The sequence below is a fragment of the Apus apus genome, chromosome 5 (assembly GCF_020740795.1).
Source record: "Apus apus isolate bApuApu2 chromosome 5, bApuApu2.pri.cur, whole genome shotgun sequence".
NCBI classification, from domain to species: Eukaryota; Metazoa; Chordata; class Aves; order Apodiformes; family Apodidae; genus Apus; species Apus apus.
Window position 1 is genome coordinate 37,682,310 of NC_067286.1, and position 19,305 is coordinate 37,701,614.

Genomic DNA, 19,305 nt, shown 5'->3' on the forward strand with positions numbered 1-19,305 from the left:
ATGTTGGTTTCATAGATTACAAAAAATATTTTCTATTTTGGCACAGCAGTGTATTTTTTTTTTTTTCCTCTTGTATATTCTATCCCTGCATCATGATTAAAATACTTACAGATGATGAATAACAAAGGATAGGCAAGTTTCTCCCTACCAGCTATGGCCCAAATCACATCATCTTCTGGAACAGCAGGATGTAGCTATGTGAGCTTGTATTCACAAGGCATACAACATGCTGTTCCATACCTCTATATTACACTTGACTTGTAAGGCACTGAATTCAGAGTCAGCCAGCTGAGATTACTTTCACTTACCTTTCCAGCATTAAGTTATCTGGCTCCTTCATAACCTCCACACCAGCACTAGGCATAACTCAGCACTGAAAGAGCACACACCTTGTGAGAAATCATGGAACAGTCACATCTGAATTGCACCTAGAAACCAGGGTCTAAGGAGCAGAGAGCTAAGTGGTGTGGGACAACGGCCCACACAGCTTTAAAATAACACATTCAGCAAAACAAGTTGACATTGGATCTGGAGCAGACACATGTACACAAGGTTTATGCAACTGTTTTGTTGAAGCACAATAGTCACAGGAAGGAGGTTCCCCTTCAGTTTTGCCCTGGGGAAAATTTCAAAGATGATGTCTGTAAAGTCCTATGAATAATGCTATGAAAAGAAATCTAGCATCAACCTGGTTTGTATGTGTGAGGCAGAATTTTTTGGCAAGCCCTCCCTCAGCAGTGGCCCAAGCAGAGATTGTTACCAAAAGAGAACTGGCACATAACAAAACTTACCACACAGATTCAATCAAAAATACTATTTCTTCTTTCCTGGTATCGTATCTTTAAAGACATATTGGGATCTCACATTATCTTACTGTAAACAACTTTTTACCTGTAAATACCTCCCCACGTGCTGAAACCAAGACAGGTACTCCATCTCAAGTAAAGCTGAGTCAACTGCATCATGTGACACTGTTTTTATTCCCATTTAATGAAGAACTATAACCTCAGGTCACATGGGCCCACTGAAGAGCACCAAAAACTGCCATGTGCAGTGTTATCACTGCCAGACTAGTCCTTAAAAGGTTGCAATGCAAAAGATTTGAGAACAGAGGCAAGTTTGTGAGATGAATTATTGCCATGTAGTTATTTTAAACCTTGAAAAAAGTATGACAGGTTGTTCAGATGTACAGAGATTTAATAACAAGAAATATTAATGAAGTCTTCAGAGGACACAGTTGTATATGTTGCAAACATTTTAATGATTACTTTTGAGCTTACACATTGGGTGTGTTTTTTTAAACTTCAAACTGCAACAAGTTAAATAAATGTTTATAATATACAAAGAAAATACAACCAAAAGTAAAACTTGCTTTAAGTGTGCCTTGCACTAGGAACCAGTGTTAAATAGCTTTATTGTTGAGCTGCACAAACACACTTAAGGATTTGATCTTTATAGCAGGGCATTTGAGAAATCAAAATATATTCCCACTTGAAAGAAAAAAGAAAAAAAAGGTTGTGCATGATTATATGCAAAAACCCACTAAAATACTCCAATAGTGCAGGCACCATTAAAAAAGAAAAAGCTGGAGGTGCCCATTAACTCTTAAGTTTTAAAGAAGCAAGTTTCTGACCAGTTAGCTTAAAGCCAGCAAAAAAGGGATCAGTGATGGCAACTGTAGTGTACAAGGTATTAAATGACAAACTTTACACAAATACACTGTTAGAAATTTGTATCAGCGAACACTGAAAATCTGATGATCTGTTCTTCGGAACAGTCAAACAGAACCACCTTAATTTCCAGTTGTGCAAGCCCTTGAAGCATCACACAGTGTTCTGTGCCAATTTCTTGCTGGCTGTGTAGTTACAAGAATTGATTTTGTCATTAGCAGCTAACAAACTTATTCCACATGTTCCTAAAGCCTCACAGGTGAAAAAAAAGGCAAGTCTCGTCAGAGCACAGCGTGGAGATCATATTTTTGCACACAAACACAAGAGGCTTTGCTAGTATCAAAACCCAGTTCCTCATGTCCCATATTGCAGTCAAGCAGCTCAGTTGAGATGGAAGCCTTTCTCCATTGTAGCAGCTAGCAGACGCTCTCTCATAATCTCCTCAGAGGAATACTCAGGCAACTTTAGATAATGCACACATGTATTCACAGATGGATAACTTGCATCTGTAGCATCAACCTGGGGAAAAGAAAGAATGTTTTTTACTGCAGTTGTTCACAGCACTTGACGTGAAAGTTCCAAGTTGAAGGATCCTCTAATTCATGGTGTTTATTGCATACATAAGACCAGCTGTCAAGAAACAGTAGCATAAGGAAAGCTACTGACCAACTTATAAATATATTTACATGTATGTTAGTTCTTTTATATTCAAATATAAAGTCAGAGAGCAGACCTGAAACAGAGGTTAGTACTGAAAGCTTAACATAGTGTCATATATTAAAATACCAAAATATCAGCATTTCTAAATGTAGCAATGTTTACATTCAAAAGCCAAATGAGCTGGTTTGAAGGGTGCCCTGAAGAAGCCCTACCTTGCGCACAACAGTGAGCCGCGGGTGGAGGTTTGCCAGTCCTCCGGGTGGGAGTGTGGAACAGCCAGTGGTGAACTGGAGGAAAGCCTTCCTTTCATCAGAAGACATACCACACAAGACTCTCACAAATCGAAGGAATCCAGGGCTGAAAAGAAATTAAAGTGAGTCGTGATGACAGTACAAGAGAAAGGTTTTTTTAACTTTCCTTTGAGACAGTACAATTATGAATTTTAGTCCCATCTAAGCAGCCGTAAGATTCTAGTGCCTGTTCAGTACTGAGTTCAGAATAAAAGATTGTAAAACTCATAAGAATACCTCCTTAATCCCCTTACACAGAAAAATGTAGCTAAATAAGAATTTTACTTGTCTTGGAGGGCTATTCAGGTATATTGCATGTGAATGGGTAGAGGTGGAGACAGAGCATAAACCTATTCTATGAGAAGAATCCAACTGATTATAATCGTAAGACCTTTTCTGTACCACTCCTGCAGTATAAAGCCACTTCAATTTATGTATGATTACATTTCTATCCTGGTAAAGACCCTCATGAGGAGAAAAAAAAAAAAAAAGTAACAGACTACAATAGGTCTTCAAGGAGTTCTTCAGATAGTACTGCTTTCACCCCCACCAGCTCAGGGAATGAGGGAGAGGAGAGGGCATGAAGAAAGCACAGCTTGCTGAAACACAGCCTCAGGTATTGGGCACTGTAATCCCAGCTGCATCTTTGTGGGCAGGGCCAATAGAAGAATCACTTCACATGGCAGCTTAGACGGGTCAGGATCCTTCAGCATGCTTATACTAACACAGTTCCAGAAGTTATTTGTATGTTAGTGCTACCAAACATGACAAGCAGCAACAAAACCAATCCCAACAAACCCAAAAACATAGGGACCACCTCCTGACACCAGGGTATTTGTTCCCTGCATAGGACATTTCCTTTTTTAACTACACTTGAAGAGAAAGAAGAAACAAGGGACAAATAACAATTACACCCAATTTAACAGAAATTATAACCACCAAAGATGAAAGTAAAAACTCTCAAGTGCTATTTTTAATAGCCTCTATTAGTTACCTGCCATTACATTTCCACTAGTTATTCACATTTTAATATTTTAAATGTTTTTATCTTCTCTCATCACAAAACTACCAAGTACCTTCTCACTTACTGTAACATATATGGTTATTTCATGTAGTTTTAGACAATCACCTGCTCTTCAGTGACCACCAATCCCATTCAATTTGGTGCCTTCATTAATGAACATTCAAGACATTTTGTCACTTAATGTATATTTTAGTTACTACTGTAAAATTACTCAAAAAATAAGTACCTATCTCGTGTATATCCCAGTTTAGGTTCAGTATAATTGATTATATCCTCAGCTGCCCAAGAAGGTGATTGATTTCCACAAAGAATCATCTGAACTTCTTCATGGCTGAAGGAACTCAGCTTCTCCATTGGGAAGACTCTATTGAAGCCATCTTTAATTTAGGCAAGATACAGTTATAAACATAAGTCAAAGGAATGTTTATAAAATAATGTCAGCATTTCAATTATATTTTAATCAAACTAGAATCAATCAACAGGTTCTTAATTAAGGTAAATGGAACCTCTTCAAGATTAAAAATGGCACAGCTAATGCAGAAGTGTTATGAAATTAGTATCTTATCCATTGGATTCTTTATTTTAAAAGTTTGGTTTTGAAAGCCATTCTACCCACCGCTTTAAACCAGCACAACGTGAATGCCAATTAGTCCACCTAACTGCATATATATTCTGCCATATTTAAAATTACCTCTGAATGCCTCCATCTGTTTCTGTATACCAGTATGCATGCAGAAATCAAACATGAGGTCAACATATTCCTCTGCGTTATCCATTGTTACAGTCTGCAAAGACAACAGAGAAATACGGTAAGAATTCACTTTGCATTAGAGTCACTGCTGAGACAGTAAAAATTTAACTTCTGTTTAAACTGTAAAGGTAGGTTGTTTCCTTACCTCATCTTCACCACCTGGCTTGAGATCCACAGCTGTAAAGCCATATACTTTTGATGAAGGGCAGAACTGAAAATTTAGACTTCAAAATACAAAGACAGTTATTAATTGCAAACAAGTCTGCTACTGCTTTTGCAAATACACTAGATTTACAAACTGCAACCCACAAACTCAAAAGCAGTTTGCTGCATTTCAAACCACTGTTTCTGTATCATTTTTGTATATACAGGAAGAGGGGTACAAAGTACAGAACTACAATTAGTAATGCACTACACATATAATACACATTTCAAATCTCTGGTATGCACATGTGTGTACTCGCACACTATTTATTTGGACTTGCTAACCCTTGAGAATTTCAGAGAGTATGATATCTTGAAGTTATCAGCTTCAAACCTACTCCAACTATTTAATTCACAAAGTCAAAAAATCCTCTGCATTCATTTCCAGGATTAAGTTACAGAGCCACTTAACATATTAGACACTGAGGCCCTGCAGTGGTGGTACTTGTTTTCTCTCTTATAAAGAGCCATGCTAGAATCTGCGAGGCTATAAGCAGTTACTGAACCCTGACTAGGCAATCCTTGTGGAAAACATAATTTTAACAAACAACTTCACAAGTACTTGAGTGTTTCTAGAGTCATATGTAATTGCAGTGCAGTCACACTGAAGTTTAAGCATTAGGAAACTGAGCAAGTGAGAAGAGAAAATCCTCAAACTAAGGGATGAAAATGTAAGTACAGACAGTAAACTGGATCTTGCTGCATCTCTAATGATTCCTCCTTGCAATGATCCTGTTTAAAATGGAGAAATCTTCATTTTAATTATACATGTTGAGATTTGTCTTTAACACAGCACTGTTTGCATATTTATATATAAATGAAAACTCTTACCCCAAATCCTCTATGCTAAGTGGAGGTCCCGAACCTGATGGATTCTTCAGCATTAATTCCTGTAGTTTTGTGTTCTTTTCATCTTCTGACAGACTTTTGTTGCTTAAAATTTGACGCCTTTTAATTGCAAGGTCCTTAATTTCTTTTAGAAACCTAGCTCTATGTGGATTTATTAGTTCAAAATCTTCCCAAGTTAAAATTCCATTAAACCAGGCAGGAGGTTTAGGTTTTGGTGGATCAAGAATAAATTCTGATTTGGAGTCTTCTTCCAGACTTCCTACAGACAAGGAATCATGCCCTTCTTCTGTAGAAGCCTCTGACTGACTTTCAGTACAGTGCAAGTCTCTGTCACCCCGTGATTCATATATCAACTTACTCATGTTACTTTTAATGTCCCCCATACACATGAGTTTAAAAAAAGGCTTAGAAATGGGTAAATCCACAAGTCTATTGTCCTGAATGCATTTAGCCAAGAAAATTCCAAGGAAATGAAAGAGTTTGGTTATTCTTTCAAGTTCATCACTATCTTGTGGGAATGGTGCTGTGAAGAGTCCACATGATCTCTGTACATAGTAGCCAGGGGGTTTCAATCCACCACCAATATCAACCTGATTTAAGGGAGACAAAAAAAAGTTGATATTGTTAAAGGTGAATTTAATGAGATATATATATATGTGCTGTTTACAATACTCTACTTCTCTGTTAAAAACAAAACAGGCAAGTATGCAAGCTGAGGAAAAGAGTGATCATTCTTGACCATGATGAGTGGCTGCTCACTGATCATGTGCTCTTCCACTGCTGTACATGTAGCTCATTTTTGTTTCATATGAGTACTCAGTTTAAAATGCAAATTGAACATACCTGACGAGACTCATCATCTGGAAAGTCATCATCACAAAGCCAAGCTCCCAAATCTGTCCTCTGAAATTCTGCTGCCACAAGTGCATAAAATTCCAAGGTAGGACCCAGGCCTGTTCCTTCCTCCCCTAAAAATTCAACCTAGAAAAACATAAGAGGAATGTTAATAAAAAAATAAAATCCTAGTGAAATGTTCAGTGTTGCTTATGGAACGGGATATTCAATATCCCAGCCAGGACATTAGGAATAGCTATCTAACCTCGCTCTGCTAGGCAGATAGGCTTTACCTCTAGAACAGATTTTCTGTCTGCATGAATCTGCATGACATTTTCTGCCCATTCCATCAAGGATTCACCTCGCGGAACTTTCACCCTTTCATGTTTGAGACGTCCAACTCTAAATTCTCCTGGATCATCACGTCGTACTGTGCTTGTGGTCCTCGTTCGTTCAACAGTGGCTTCGCGTCTGTTCTGGAGCCATACAATTGCTCTGGAAAATTCCCAAACAAACAAGTGTTTACAACTCCAATGCCTGCCAGCAAGAGAACTTCAAGGTAGCAGCAAATAAAAAGTTGCTGTGTTACATACTATTTTTTTTTTAAAGGTTATATACCAAAGTATTTCTCAGAAATATCCGAAATGTCCAAATATGCTAAACTCATAAAATACAAAGCAGCTCAAACTAAGTATTTTTCAATTATTATGAAGGGACAGCCATGACTTCTGATACAATAGATAGTACAGTGAAAACATACCATTCTTGATCTGAATTACTCTAGTTTTCTATATGTGTTCTCTGGTGTATGTTCTCAAAACACACTGAATTCACATTTATTTTCAAAACGTTTTTGTCTTGTTTCTTACTCCTTTATGCAATGAACTGCAACTCAGTCAAATTGCTGCCTGATAGGATGTCCTAGCTAGAGGTACACAAGCAAATCTTCAGTGGAAGTTGAAAAATGACATTTCTTCAAAGGAATTTACCTGAACTATTATATCTAAGAAAAAAAAAAAAAGCAGACTTTATTACTATTTTTTTTTTTACCTTGATGCTCCAAATGCTGTGCATGTGAAGTACAACTGTCTTGTTTCAAATGGAATTAAGAAAGGACACTTGCTGGTTAGCTGCTCACACCAGTCTGGCAAAGCTCCACTTGCTAGTGCCAATGGTTCCTGTAGTTTAATGCAAAGAAAAAAAAATCATGTTTCCAACGTTAGAGTCAGTTTGTCCCAACAAGTTTGTACATAAGTACACAGAAACCAAATACACACAAGTACAGAATTTTCACCTGTGCTTTAGTGAGTCTTTTCCTTCTCAGCAACTGCTACTTTGTTTTGTTTTTAAATGGGACGAATGAGAAGTTAACAGTTTCTAGTACTCAAGAGTGGACACAGGGTGCTTTGGCACAAGCACACTAGAAGCTGTAGTAAATCTCTGTGGTATGTACTACTCAAAGGATTGTGGGGACACCTGAGTAAACAGTTACCTAGAGAGATAATTACTTCTGTGTTTTACCCAAAAGTGATTAGATACTACCTCCTTAATATCAGAAGACAAAAGAAACTTGGGGGTAGTAAAGATGATCCCCACTGCAGTAACTGTAGTCCCTTTGAAAATACAAGAAAAAAAGACTGCAGAAATTATTACTGCAAAGATATTCACAGGGTGTCTGAACATCAGTTCTTTAAATGAACTTTTTAAAAATTAATAATTAAGGCAACTGAAGTGTAGTAGAAAAAACACCTCAAAAGCATGCAAAAGCCAAGCAATTCAAGAATCTTCATCTTCTTAAAATTTTTGTTAAGGAAAATGTAATTCTACTGAAGAACTACATCCTAAGTTTTTCCCTTTAATGCATCTAAATGACCTAGTACCAAGAATATGTTTTCTAAATGACATTTTGAAACCTTTATGTAGAATGTTTAAACAAAAGAATGTTTGTGAACCCTAACATAATTAACAACCTTTGTTACAGTATCACCAGGCAGACATATGTTACACTACATGGTAACATCAATATCTGGCACAGGAAAAATTTATTCTTCATAACCAAAAGATTAAATTCTGTTACAACCTTTTTCTTGGTATATTTGTATTCTTACTAGCCTGTTCTTACATCATTTACTAATCCAAAATATAAGGAAGTAAATATCATATGAAACAAATCAAAAGTCAAACAGAAAAAAAGCTAAAGATTTCAAAGTCAAAGTAAGAAAGAGTATAATAGTCTTAAAACCAATATTACATATATACACGATGCATAATATATTAATAATACCTCGATCTGTTGCAGAATCTTTGTAGTAATTTTTTTGCTGGTGAATTCATCTGGTGGAAAGTTAAACTGAGGTCGTTCATCTCCTTCTGAAAATATCAAGACAAATTTTTCCTTTACTTTGTATTCATTAAAACATTTGAGAAGTTCTGCTAGAAAACAAACTTACCTTCTTGAGAAGTTCGTGGTGTGTAAGGGTCACTGGCAACTATATACAAAATGCGAAGTAACTGCAGAACATCTTCCACTCCACAGGAGTTCTGCCCACTGCCAGCTTTGGCCTGAGGTTGTTCCTTTGCCAAACTAAGGATATCAGAGTTTTGAAGAGTAGAAATGGCCCCTTGACTTAATCCAGATTTTGATCCATGTTCACAAAAATCCTGTAAAAAAAACTGTTAAGAATTAAAACTGCATGTGTTACTATTTTTAGGACTGAGTACTCCAAGTTAATTATTGGAAAAATCAAAATGCTTGTGTTTAACCTCAACACAAATTGTGGCTGATTGAAAAAATGTTTCAAATGCATTTTAACATGACTATATTTAACAGAAGACATTAAAAAAAAAAAAGAAAAAAAAAAGAAAAAAAGGGCAGCAAAACCTAAACTTGGTATTGGCATGTGAACACTCAACTTTCCTATTCATGTCATACTGCTCCTCCATAAGGACCTTTAAAGCTGCAAAACAAAGCACACAGCCATTCATAATAAAAAAGTTTGGATGCAGACATATACCTTGTATGCAGCTATGAGCTGGGAACAATTTCTGTTTTTCCTAATACTTTTATTAGTGCCGGTTAATTTCCAGTGGCGCAGGAAAGCTGAGTCTGCATTCTTCTGCAGGTAGGTTATCAAGTCATTCTTTGGTAATTCGTCAGTGCCAAGGTACTGCTCCACATGCTCTACTGACCAGCAACCCTACAACAGGAACCACCAAATGTTGGGTTTTCCTGATTGTAAAGTCTTGAAGATTTCACATGCATTACATACTGTCTTTTTTAAAGGAGCATGCATTTACAAATATACTCACTCATATCCTTTAAGTAATTGAAAACTGTTAGTTTTTTTAATGTAGCGTTCCAAAAACTGCAATGATTTGTTGTGCTTTTGTCTAATCAGCCACAAAAAACATACACAAAGGCATAGAAGTCTTACCATTTTTCCACTTTCTTTCTCTTTATCAGAATCCTTCATTTCTCTGTACATGATTCTAGATATCAAAACAATGAGTTAATATTTCATAGTCATAGAACATCCCCTAAATTCTCAAGTTACACATTGACTTGTTAGAAATCAATGACACGTAGATAACATGATGTAAGCAGCAATAGCTGCTCTTTGGTGTACAGAACATCTGGGATACCCTGATGCAGCAAAGTTCTTAAATTAATATTTAATTTTAATTATGTCAGTAAAGTAATGATTCCTTCAGTTAATTAACTGTGCAAATTTCCAAAATCAACTTTATGTTCTTCAAGACACATGCACCAGCTGTTTGAAATTTTGAAGTTTTAGGGTAGCTTGCTGTGTATTAACTTAACAGATAGGCACTTTAACAACCACTTCTCATGCTTTCTAACTAGAAAACAGGTTTTTTTATACAGCACACAATTTTTGACACTAGACAACTCAGAAAATAGCTGCAACACACTGGCACTGCTGAAATCTGAGATACAAAGTTACAAAAAGCTGCAACTACATTGCTGCAGTTCTTGCTTCCATATAGGTTAGCCTTCCAGTATGACAGAAGTTACATGGGTGTAGTAAATGGAAAATACACACAATCATGTCTATTACTAGAAAGCAAAAGTAAGCTCAAATTAGGGTAGAGACAATAGTTGAGGTGGGTAGGGACCTCTGGAGTAGTCCAATACCCTTGCTCAATGTTACGTTTAAGTGGAATTTCCTATATTTCAATGTGAGCCATTTATATAATGTCCTTTCACTTGCTACAACAAAGAAGTCTGCACTCTGTCTTCCTTAATTTCTTCCATCAGGTATTCACACCCATTGGTAAGATCCCAAAAGCCTTTTTTTCTCCTGGCTAGACAGGCCAGTTCTCTCAGATTCAATTTGTATGACAGAGGCCTTAAGCTCTCTAATCATCTTAGTGGTCCTTTGCTAGGCTCACTCCTCTGTCCATGTCTCTCTTGTACTGAGAAGCCCTGAACTGGACATAGTACTACAGATGTCTCTCACCACATTAGGATGTTGCTGACCTTCTTTGCTGCCAGGATGCACAGCTGGCTTGCTTTCAAGTTTATGTCCATCAGGACCCTCAGGGCCTTTTCCTCCAAGCTGTTTTCCAGCCAGCTGGCCTCCAGCCTGTACCAACAGGTCTTTCTCCCCAGCTGCTGGACTTTGCATTTCCCTTTGTGGCAGTTCATAAAGTTCCTATCCCCTCATTTCTCCAGCCTCGTGAGGCCACCTACTTCAAATCACCTTTTTGTCCTTCATTGTTTGAAAATAGTTTCTAGAACTATTTCCATCACTTTCCAGGAATGAAGGAGAGGGTGACCAGTCTGTAGTTCCCTAGATCCTTCTTGCCCTCTGGGGGACAGAAGAGACACTCGCTTTCTTCCCTCCAGTCCTCAGAAATATCTCCCAATCACCATGACCTTTTAAAGACAATCAAGAGTGGCCAGAGCTTGTGGGTGCATCCCATTGGATCCCATTGACTTGTATGTCCTATTTAACTGCTCCATAACCTTTTTGCCCTTCACACCCCTCACCAGATTCAACTCCAGATTGACTCTGGCTTTCCTAACTGCATACCTTCACACTGGGACAATGTCTCTATATTCCCCTCAGTCATTCGACCATTCTTCCACTTCTTAAATGTCTTATGACTTTATTGGTTTGTAGACACAAGCACTAGCTGTAAAAATCAGTAAGTACATGCAGCGATACATGCAAGAAAAACTAATAGTAGCACTGCTTCCTCCAGAGGAGGAACAACACCTTAAAACTGTTTCACAGCTCTTTCCTAATTGGTGCACAGTGTTCTCTACAGAGTAACAAATGTGAGCTTACGTGTATGTTGGCTCCCAAATACGTCTAAGTTTGTCAGATTTCACACTGCCATTACAGGAAAGCTGCAACAATTTCTGTACATAGTAAAAGATGGTAGATCGAAAGTTTGTTAAGGGCAGTTCTACTTCTCGAGTTGTTCCAAGACCTGAAACTTTCAAGGTAAGTGCCAAACGTGGTGAAGGCATGCACTCAACCTCTTCCAAGAGTTCTGAATGAGGTGTACCTGCATGTGAAAAATCATTTGAGAAGCCATAAATACAAAATATATAATGCATGACAAGCTGGCTTAAACATTAATAAAGTGGCTCAATAAAGAAGTGTGAAAACTTCCTGCACACAGGCCTGAGAGATGATACCAAGCTGCAACTATGTTCTATATTCTAAGGGCTCTAACTGCAAGTAAAGCTAAGAGGAAGTTTTGAAATCCCTACTGATAAGCTAAACCTACATATTACTTTCTGTAAAGAACATTGACTACATCCACACTGCTAAACAAGAATGAACTATGAAAGATCAGAAGCTACACTGCTGGTTGTACAGACTGCTCAATTACTGTATAAGCTTTCCCCTTGCCTCTGGACTGTTTCAACGAGCTAATCAAAGCTATTCTGGGTAGCTCAACACACAGATTATTCCCTGCAGGTAGAACCAGACATAGGAAGAGATTTTATAAATAATTTGAGTTAAATTCACAAGTATGCTTATTTTACACAGCATTTAACTTGCTTTTGCCTCAACGATGCTTGGATCTGCAGAGACAGATGAAACTCTTACTCAGAGAAACACCACACAGCCACAAAAGCATGTTGTACTCATTAACAGCGACAGCATCCCAGAGCCCAACTGGGCTGTTAACATTGAGTGAGTCTCCAACCTAAAGCCAGATCAAGTATCACACGAACGTCAGCATACCTGGTGGAGGGATTTCTAGGTCAGTTGTTTGTTGAACATTAGTACGACCCGGTCTTGGGTCAAAAGCAGGAACCAGAGCAGAGAACTGCCTTTTCAATACGTAATCATCATCCCATGTTCTTCTACGGCCTCCTTTAGTTTCATACTCCTCTTCTTCCTAAAAAAAAAAGTAGGTATTTTTTAGATTGTGCTACAAAGAACCATTTGATAAAAAAAAAAATTACTAATTAGTCAGGATATAGAGCAGTTATGTAAAAGAAAATTCACACAAAAGATACAAAAGCTGGCACTTCAGTGTTAGTTTCATTTAACTAGTCAAGAAGAATCAAGACAATTATTACAAACACAGACATACAGAAATCAATGGGCTACATAAATGAGATAACCTTACAACAGGTGTACCTACAATTTCTGGAAAGCGTGAAACTTTCCATGAAGCACCAGAACATAGGTAAATACACTGTACTGCACTACAGACCAGCAAACTTGGCATAGGTATTTTGTGTATTCATTAACTTTGGAATAGCAGAGATTCAAATAAATCAGTGGTGTCAAAACAGATGCACTAACTTTTCTACAACAAGAAGCATTTTTTTCCAAAGTGCATACACATATTGATACATAATGTACATGTTTTACTCAGAATTTAAATTGAATACCAAAATAGTGGAACTAGGATGGTGGGAAGAAAACTATTTTTCAATAAGCCTTAGCACATGGTCTCTGCTTATGACTTTTCTACAAGTTTTTAATCTGTTGAACTCCTAATTGAGAAGAATTACATAGTCTATCAAAGAAAACAGGACTGGAACCCAAGAAAGGAACATTTTCTTTTCCAGATCTTATTTTTGCTGCATAACTTTAAGCAAAGACTGATTAAGTTATTTCTGCTTCTTCCCAAGAACAGCAATAGTAACTCCATTTAAGAGTTTCTGAGAAGGGATCCGCAATCTACAAGCTAAGGTTGTTGTCTGCATTCTATATCTATTTAAGTAGTACTGGCTTTTCCATTCCTAACTTCCTATATTTGTGCAGAAGGCAAAATAATACAATATTTAATACTGTACCCGAGTTTCTATTAAAAGTATAACCAGAGTGTAACTAAAGTACTAACTACTTCGGTTCAAATTACTAAAAGTTGTGTATATATTAACTCAAAGAGGAAGTTTCTGTAATTACACAAAACAATATTTGTATTTATTTAATAAAAATTAAACTATCATTAATTCTTATCTTTTTCGTCTTAGATCTTGCAATAGACATTCTGATAACTTCAACAGTGGCAGAGGACCAAGCACTCATCATACCACTGAAGAAAAAAAAAACAAAAGAAAACCCAGAATTCGCAATAACATAGGCAAGACCCATGTGGGCTGACCTCCTGGGGTTTTTTGGGTGTTTTTTGTTTGGTTTATATTTTTGTAAAGAGATATTTCCTCTGGTGTACTTACATTATTACAGTTTGCTTTACACAGGTGTACAGTTAAACACATTTCAGAACTGTATCAGTACAAAACTCAGCAGCCTACCTGCAAAGTTATACCATTTCATCAGCCAGTGAACTAGTGATCCATCACTTCTACTGTTTGTCAACTTTTTCCCCACACTGTTTTTAAGATACTAATTCTGACCTGTAAGGCCCCAGGGTGTGCTGGTGTTCAAAATTATTTTGCTCTGGAACAAATGTTGAAAGGTGGTACAATCAAATTTGTACAGAAAGGGGACTGTCCTATCTAGTGAGATCTTGCAATTTTGTAACACCCATTTGAATGCATTGGACCACAGATTTCTTAACTCACAATTTAAGCAAGAACAGGAAAAAGGAACAATGAACTGTCTTTGTCAAGTAATACTCAGTTTCCAGCCACCGAAAAGTATAACATGACTGTAACTTTGACTCTTCATTCTTAATAGCTAGGTACTCCTAACTAGTAGTCCTAAATCTAAATACATTTGGTTTAATTAATGGAAAGATTATAGGTAGGACCCTATATTGCAAAAAAAAACCACAACAAAACTATAGATTTTTAATGCATCTGTTAGTCAATTAAGATATAATCTATGCTAACTATACTGTACCATAACTTCCTCATATTCTTGATCCTCTTGGTTATCATCTTCATTTTCATCATCTTCTTCATCTGGTTCAGGTAGATCCTCGTCATCATCTAACTCTGCCAACAGAGTACTAGCTCGGCAGCTATCAAGAAAATCTATAATACATATAATATATATGTATTTACATACAGAACAAAAGACAAAAATAACTTCTAAAGCAAAATTTTGAAAAGAACAGGAGCATTGGGAAGGGTAGAAAAACTTATCTTACTTAAACAAGTAAAATAGGGAATGAAAACATTGCTTGCAGCATAATAAGATTAAAAGCTATAATAAAAGTATACACCCGACAAAAAGTCCAGGGGTCTAGTCAATAGCATAGCTAACAAAAGAAGCACTTAACATTTGCATAGTTAACAGTAATCAGCAAGTGATCAGTTTCTAATCTGCTTGTACAAAACTTTTGTAATTTTAAATAAGTGTAATTATGAAAAGATCACAAAAAATGGTACACAAATGTATACTGTCTGATCCTGTGTTTAAAAACAGGTTTGTGATGTATTTTCCACGAAGAATGTGTGGCTGAGACCTCAAATTAACACTGTAAAGGACAATTAAAATAAACACTGGACAGTGATATTTTTAAAGATTAAATTCCTAATTAACTTATGTAACAAGAAGCTGAGGGCAGATAAAGTTCAATTTCACCCATCTAGTACTGAGACTTAAAAACCAACCCCTCAAAACAAGAAGTTCATAGCAATCCATGGTGGACTGGGATGAATCTTTGAACTTCTACATTCTTCTACACACATAAACCACGTATGCCACCCAAACACCCTGTGAAATGTTGCCAACGCCCCAACAGAACCTTTAATGTAACTCTGCTTGCCCAGCTGTCTGTATTTTAAGACTTGGTCACCCAAACAAAATATCAAATGAGACTTAAAAATTAAAAGAATAAAAGGAGATGGCATATGCAGGTATTTTAATCGACTGCCTTCAAGCAGCTCAATTCCAATATCCATCAAAATTACCAGATAGTTTTCAAGCAATTTCAGTAGGCTATAGGAGATTTAAAACAGAACACAACCCTAATCCAATCAAATTTTCAAGAACATCACACAATCCAGTAAACTTTACATTAGGAAGTATTTTCTCATATCTAGTCCAGGTTTTTACTGACTTTATTTCAATTTAATTGCTAGATATTATCAAACTAGTTAATTACAATCTTGTTTCCAAGTATTCATATCCTGCAAATCAATTCTGTTTTAATGTCTTTCTAATGCCCATGTAACTCTGGATTTTGTTCCTCAAATCACATAATTCCATTCTCCACGTCATTTTCATTTCTGTGTTCTTGCCTTTTTTTTTATTTTTGGAAATACTACTATGGCATTGAGATACTTGAAACCTCATGTAGTATTTTAAATGTATAGTGTGCCTAATGGCGGATGCTTTTCAGCTACTGCGTAATACAAGGTACCTCACACTGAGCATGTAGCATGCCTATACAACACACTGAGAAACAACATTTTGATTTTAATTAGAGGTTCATATGCAAACTACATTAGCGCATTTGATTAAGGAAAATATTAAGTGCCTAAATAAACTCTACCATAAACAGGGACAGAAACTGCTGAAAATAAATGCCCGAAAACGTAAGAAAATACTACTGTTAACATAACTTTACTTACTGCCTTACAGAACTAGTAACAAAAGAACAGCTCAACTTTAAAATACTTTTCATTAAATAAACTACTACATGAGAAAACTATAACAATGGGAGAAAAGAAAAATCATTAATGGGAAGTCTGCTTATGTTCATTTAAAAATGAAACTTACCATATAAAGAATATTCTGCCTCCTGCCCTGTATCGCTCTCACTAGATGTTGATGTTAGGCTAGTAGTTAGAGTATTACTAAGCGACTGACCAACAGATAAAACTGTAGTTGCTGTAGCTACATTGCTGCTGCTAGTAACACTGGATGTAGACATGGTCACTGTTGATGTGGTACCAGTTGTAGTCAGATTAGGAAAACTTTGGGCACCCATAAGAGGAGAAGCTATAAAGATATGGTAAGATAAAATAAATGATTTGATGACTTGAAGAGTACAATTTACATGCATGAGTCCCGTGTTGAAAAATATATTTGGGGCTGAAAACTTATCAGATGTAATGCATTATTTTACCATCAAGAATAACAGGCTAAAGGGGGAAGGTTTCCCACTGCAGAAGTGCACCCTACAATGCAGATGCTCACTTCTAAGCATATTACCTTACATACATTTAAACCAAATAACTTTATTAAATAAATCCCCAAATCCCACTCTAAACCTGAAATTACTTCATTTCAAATATATGAAAGTATTTCTGAAATCCGTTATTCAAATATTGTGTCTGTCTTTAAACCTAAAATGTAGCTTTAATTTCTAAACAGCAATATAATTAAAATTATACAGGGAAAACACTTTTTATAAAAATTGAGAACAGAACACAAGAAGAAAAATGCAAAATTTGTTTTCTGGTCCATTAATCTAGAGTTCTTAAAACAGTTCTGACTTATCATATTTCACATAACTATCAGCACATACATTCATGATAGGCAACAAGCCTGAGTAGTCAGTACTGGAAACATGACTGAACACCTTACTTATGTTGCCTTATTTATGTAAATAATTTTCAGAATAAGCAAGCAACAACTAAGAAGTTACCCTGCTGTACATCAAAATAAAACAGTAAAAATGCATTTTAGTTAACAACTGAAACAAGACTAAATTAACTGTAAACTCAATAGAAAGAATTTCATGTAGCGTACATAACTGAATATAAGTTATACCTATGTGCAACTACACATTAGCAGTCTTCAAAACATTTTCTCACATGTCTACCTTTCAACACAGGAGCTTAATCACATTTGCACATGCAAATTCAAGGGTCACCTATGTTTAAATTTAAACCTTATGTTCTTCTATCTAGCTTTTTTAAAATTTATGATATGCAAGCTCTGCTGTTTTAAACATTTTCATTATTGCAGCTTATGTAAACTGAGACACTGCTTTCTAAAAACAAATAAATTAAGCTAAACTCTGAATTTCAGATTACTATTATCATCAGTGTTTGCAAAGGTTACTAACCTTGAAGAATGGTACAATACTATGATTGTTCCTAAAAGTGCATTTGGTAGCTTTCTGAGAAAAATACATGTTACACTTCCTATTTTTGTTTCTCAGACACTACTGTTGTGGGGTTTTTTTTGCCGCCTTAGGAACATAAGTAACAGTTTGCAAATAAAAATTAAAAAAAGAAAAAAAAAAATCAGCAAATGCAACCCAAGCAGGTGTAGTGATTGAAATTATTTCTATGCATGGGAAAGGAGAGAGAGAAATTTAAATTTTGAGTTGTTAATAAACCTACGATCATCTTTGTGAAAGCATTGAAATTTTCCAATCCAAAGGGGTTTTCTTGCGTTAAGAACTTTAAAAAGCCATGAAGTGTGAGCATTTCATTTGCCCTGAATTCAAGAACTAACTGAAATTGTCTGCCCTACATACCACTTGACTCCCAGCTCATATTGATTTTTTCAACTGCAACCACTACAGCAAATCCAAAGAGACTTGTATCACTAACCACAATTTCAGACTTGACCTCTCTGGGGAGCTTTTTGATTTTTTTAAAACCTGGCCAGGCCAAATAAAAAGAAAAATAAATTAATAATTTTTTTAAATCCAAGCTTTCACAATGCTCTAATATAACTTTGGTGGGATTGCTCAAATATAGTCTCCAATCTCTCTTTAGGGCACAAATTCCCATTTACAGTTTGTATAAAATGTATAAAAGAAAATAATTCCTACATGAAGGACAATTTTAAAGTATCAATACATTTTATTTTTCATTTGCCATATTCTATTTCCAGCTTTAGCACTGTATTGTATCAAATATTCATGAAATCTATTAAACAAGCTGTTGAAGTAGCTTATGTTTTCAAAGTATGCATGTTTTCCAAAAATGCTTGCTCTCTCTCCCCCCAGCACAAACCTACTTCAGAATCAGAGGCACTGACTACCTGTCTAAAAGGTGATCAATTATTAGAAACCTTCCCTTCAGTATCTTATTTACATTTTTAAGGTGGACTGCAAACACTTCCTCCCTGGTATCACAATAACAATATAAGACTCCCAAAAAAAAAGAAAATATACACTATTAAAAAAATTTGAAAATACCAAAAGCAAACACCACTTTTTCAAAATAAGGAAGCACAGAAGTCCTGAAAAAGCATGAAACTTTAACAGGAAACTGAGTGCTTCTTTCTGCTGTGGGTAATCTTACTTTTTCTAACTTGCCTTCCTCATTAAATGCAACTCTCTGATTAAAATATCATCACCAGCATCAACCAAAGTACCTTAAAAGGCTGGTTGGGTAACAACTCTGAAGGGAGCATGCTGAAATCTCAGAAGAGTGATATTGCCCACAACAAGCAGGTTTACAACTTACCTGCTAATTCCTTGATCCTACACATAATGTGAGAACATGGAAATGTTAAGGCATGTACATAATCTCATTTAAATAACTGTAACTTACCAAATTCCTTACACTTATTATGCTAAATACACTACATTTTGCCAAATCTAAGCCTTAACGACCATATCATCTTTAGAAAGTGTACACAATATTAGAGTACATTGAGTAATTCAACCTTACAAATTGCAGGAAGCTACTGAAATGTCATCATACTT

At 36.1% G+C, this 19,305-nt stretch overlaps 1 protein-coding gene across 13 annotated transcripts in view; it reads right to left on the minus strand.

Moving 5' to 3' along the window:
• Positions 1–1,237: 1,237 nt before the first annotated feature.
• The window catches only part of HECTD1 (HECT domain E3 ubiquitin protein ligase 1), a 60,045-nt gene continuing 41,977 nt past the window's right edge, over positions 1,238–19,305 (minus strand). For 5 of the 13 annotated variants that reach the window (XM_051622352.1, XM_051622351.1, XM_051622348.1 and 2 more), the window contains 17 exons: positions 16,413–16,634; positions 14,586–14,719; positions 12,507–12,663; positions 11,595–11,817; positions 9,717–9,771; positions 9,297–9,479; positions 8,733–8,943; positions 8,567–8,652; positions 7,333–7,460; positions 6,576–6,777; positions 6,292–6,429; positions 5,431–6,038; positions 4,541–4,619; positions 4,336–4,429; positions 3,871–4,021; positions 2,543–2,687; positions 1,238–2,189 (listed from right to left, as the gene is read on the minus strand). In XM_051622352.1, the coding sequence (XP_051478312.1) occupies positions 2,052–2,189; positions 2,543–2,687; positions 3,871–4,021; positions 4,336–4,429; positions 4,541–4,619; positions 5,431–6,038; positions 6,292–6,429; positions 6,576–6,777; positions 7,333–7,460; positions 8,567–8,652; positions 8,733–8,943; positions 9,297–9,479; positions 9,717–9,771; positions 11,595–11,817; positions 12,507–12,663; positions 14,586–14,719; positions 16,413–16,634 (2,954 nt within the window). In that variant the 3' untranslated portion in view covers positions 1,238–2,051. Of the gene's footprint in view, positions 2,190–2,542; positions 2,688–3,870; positions 4,022–4,335; positions 4,430–4,540; positions 4,620–5,430; positions 6,039–6,291; positions 6,430–6,575; positions 6,778–7,332; positions 7,461–8,566; positions 8,653–8,732; positions 8,956–9,296; positions 9,480–9,716; positions 9,772–11,594; positions 11,818–12,506; positions 12,664–14,585; positions 14,720–16,412; positions 16,635–19,305 lie in introns of all 13 variants that reach the window. The other 8 variants (XM_051622349.1, XM_051622344.1, XM_051622342.1 and 5 more) reach the window with 4 other exon arrangements.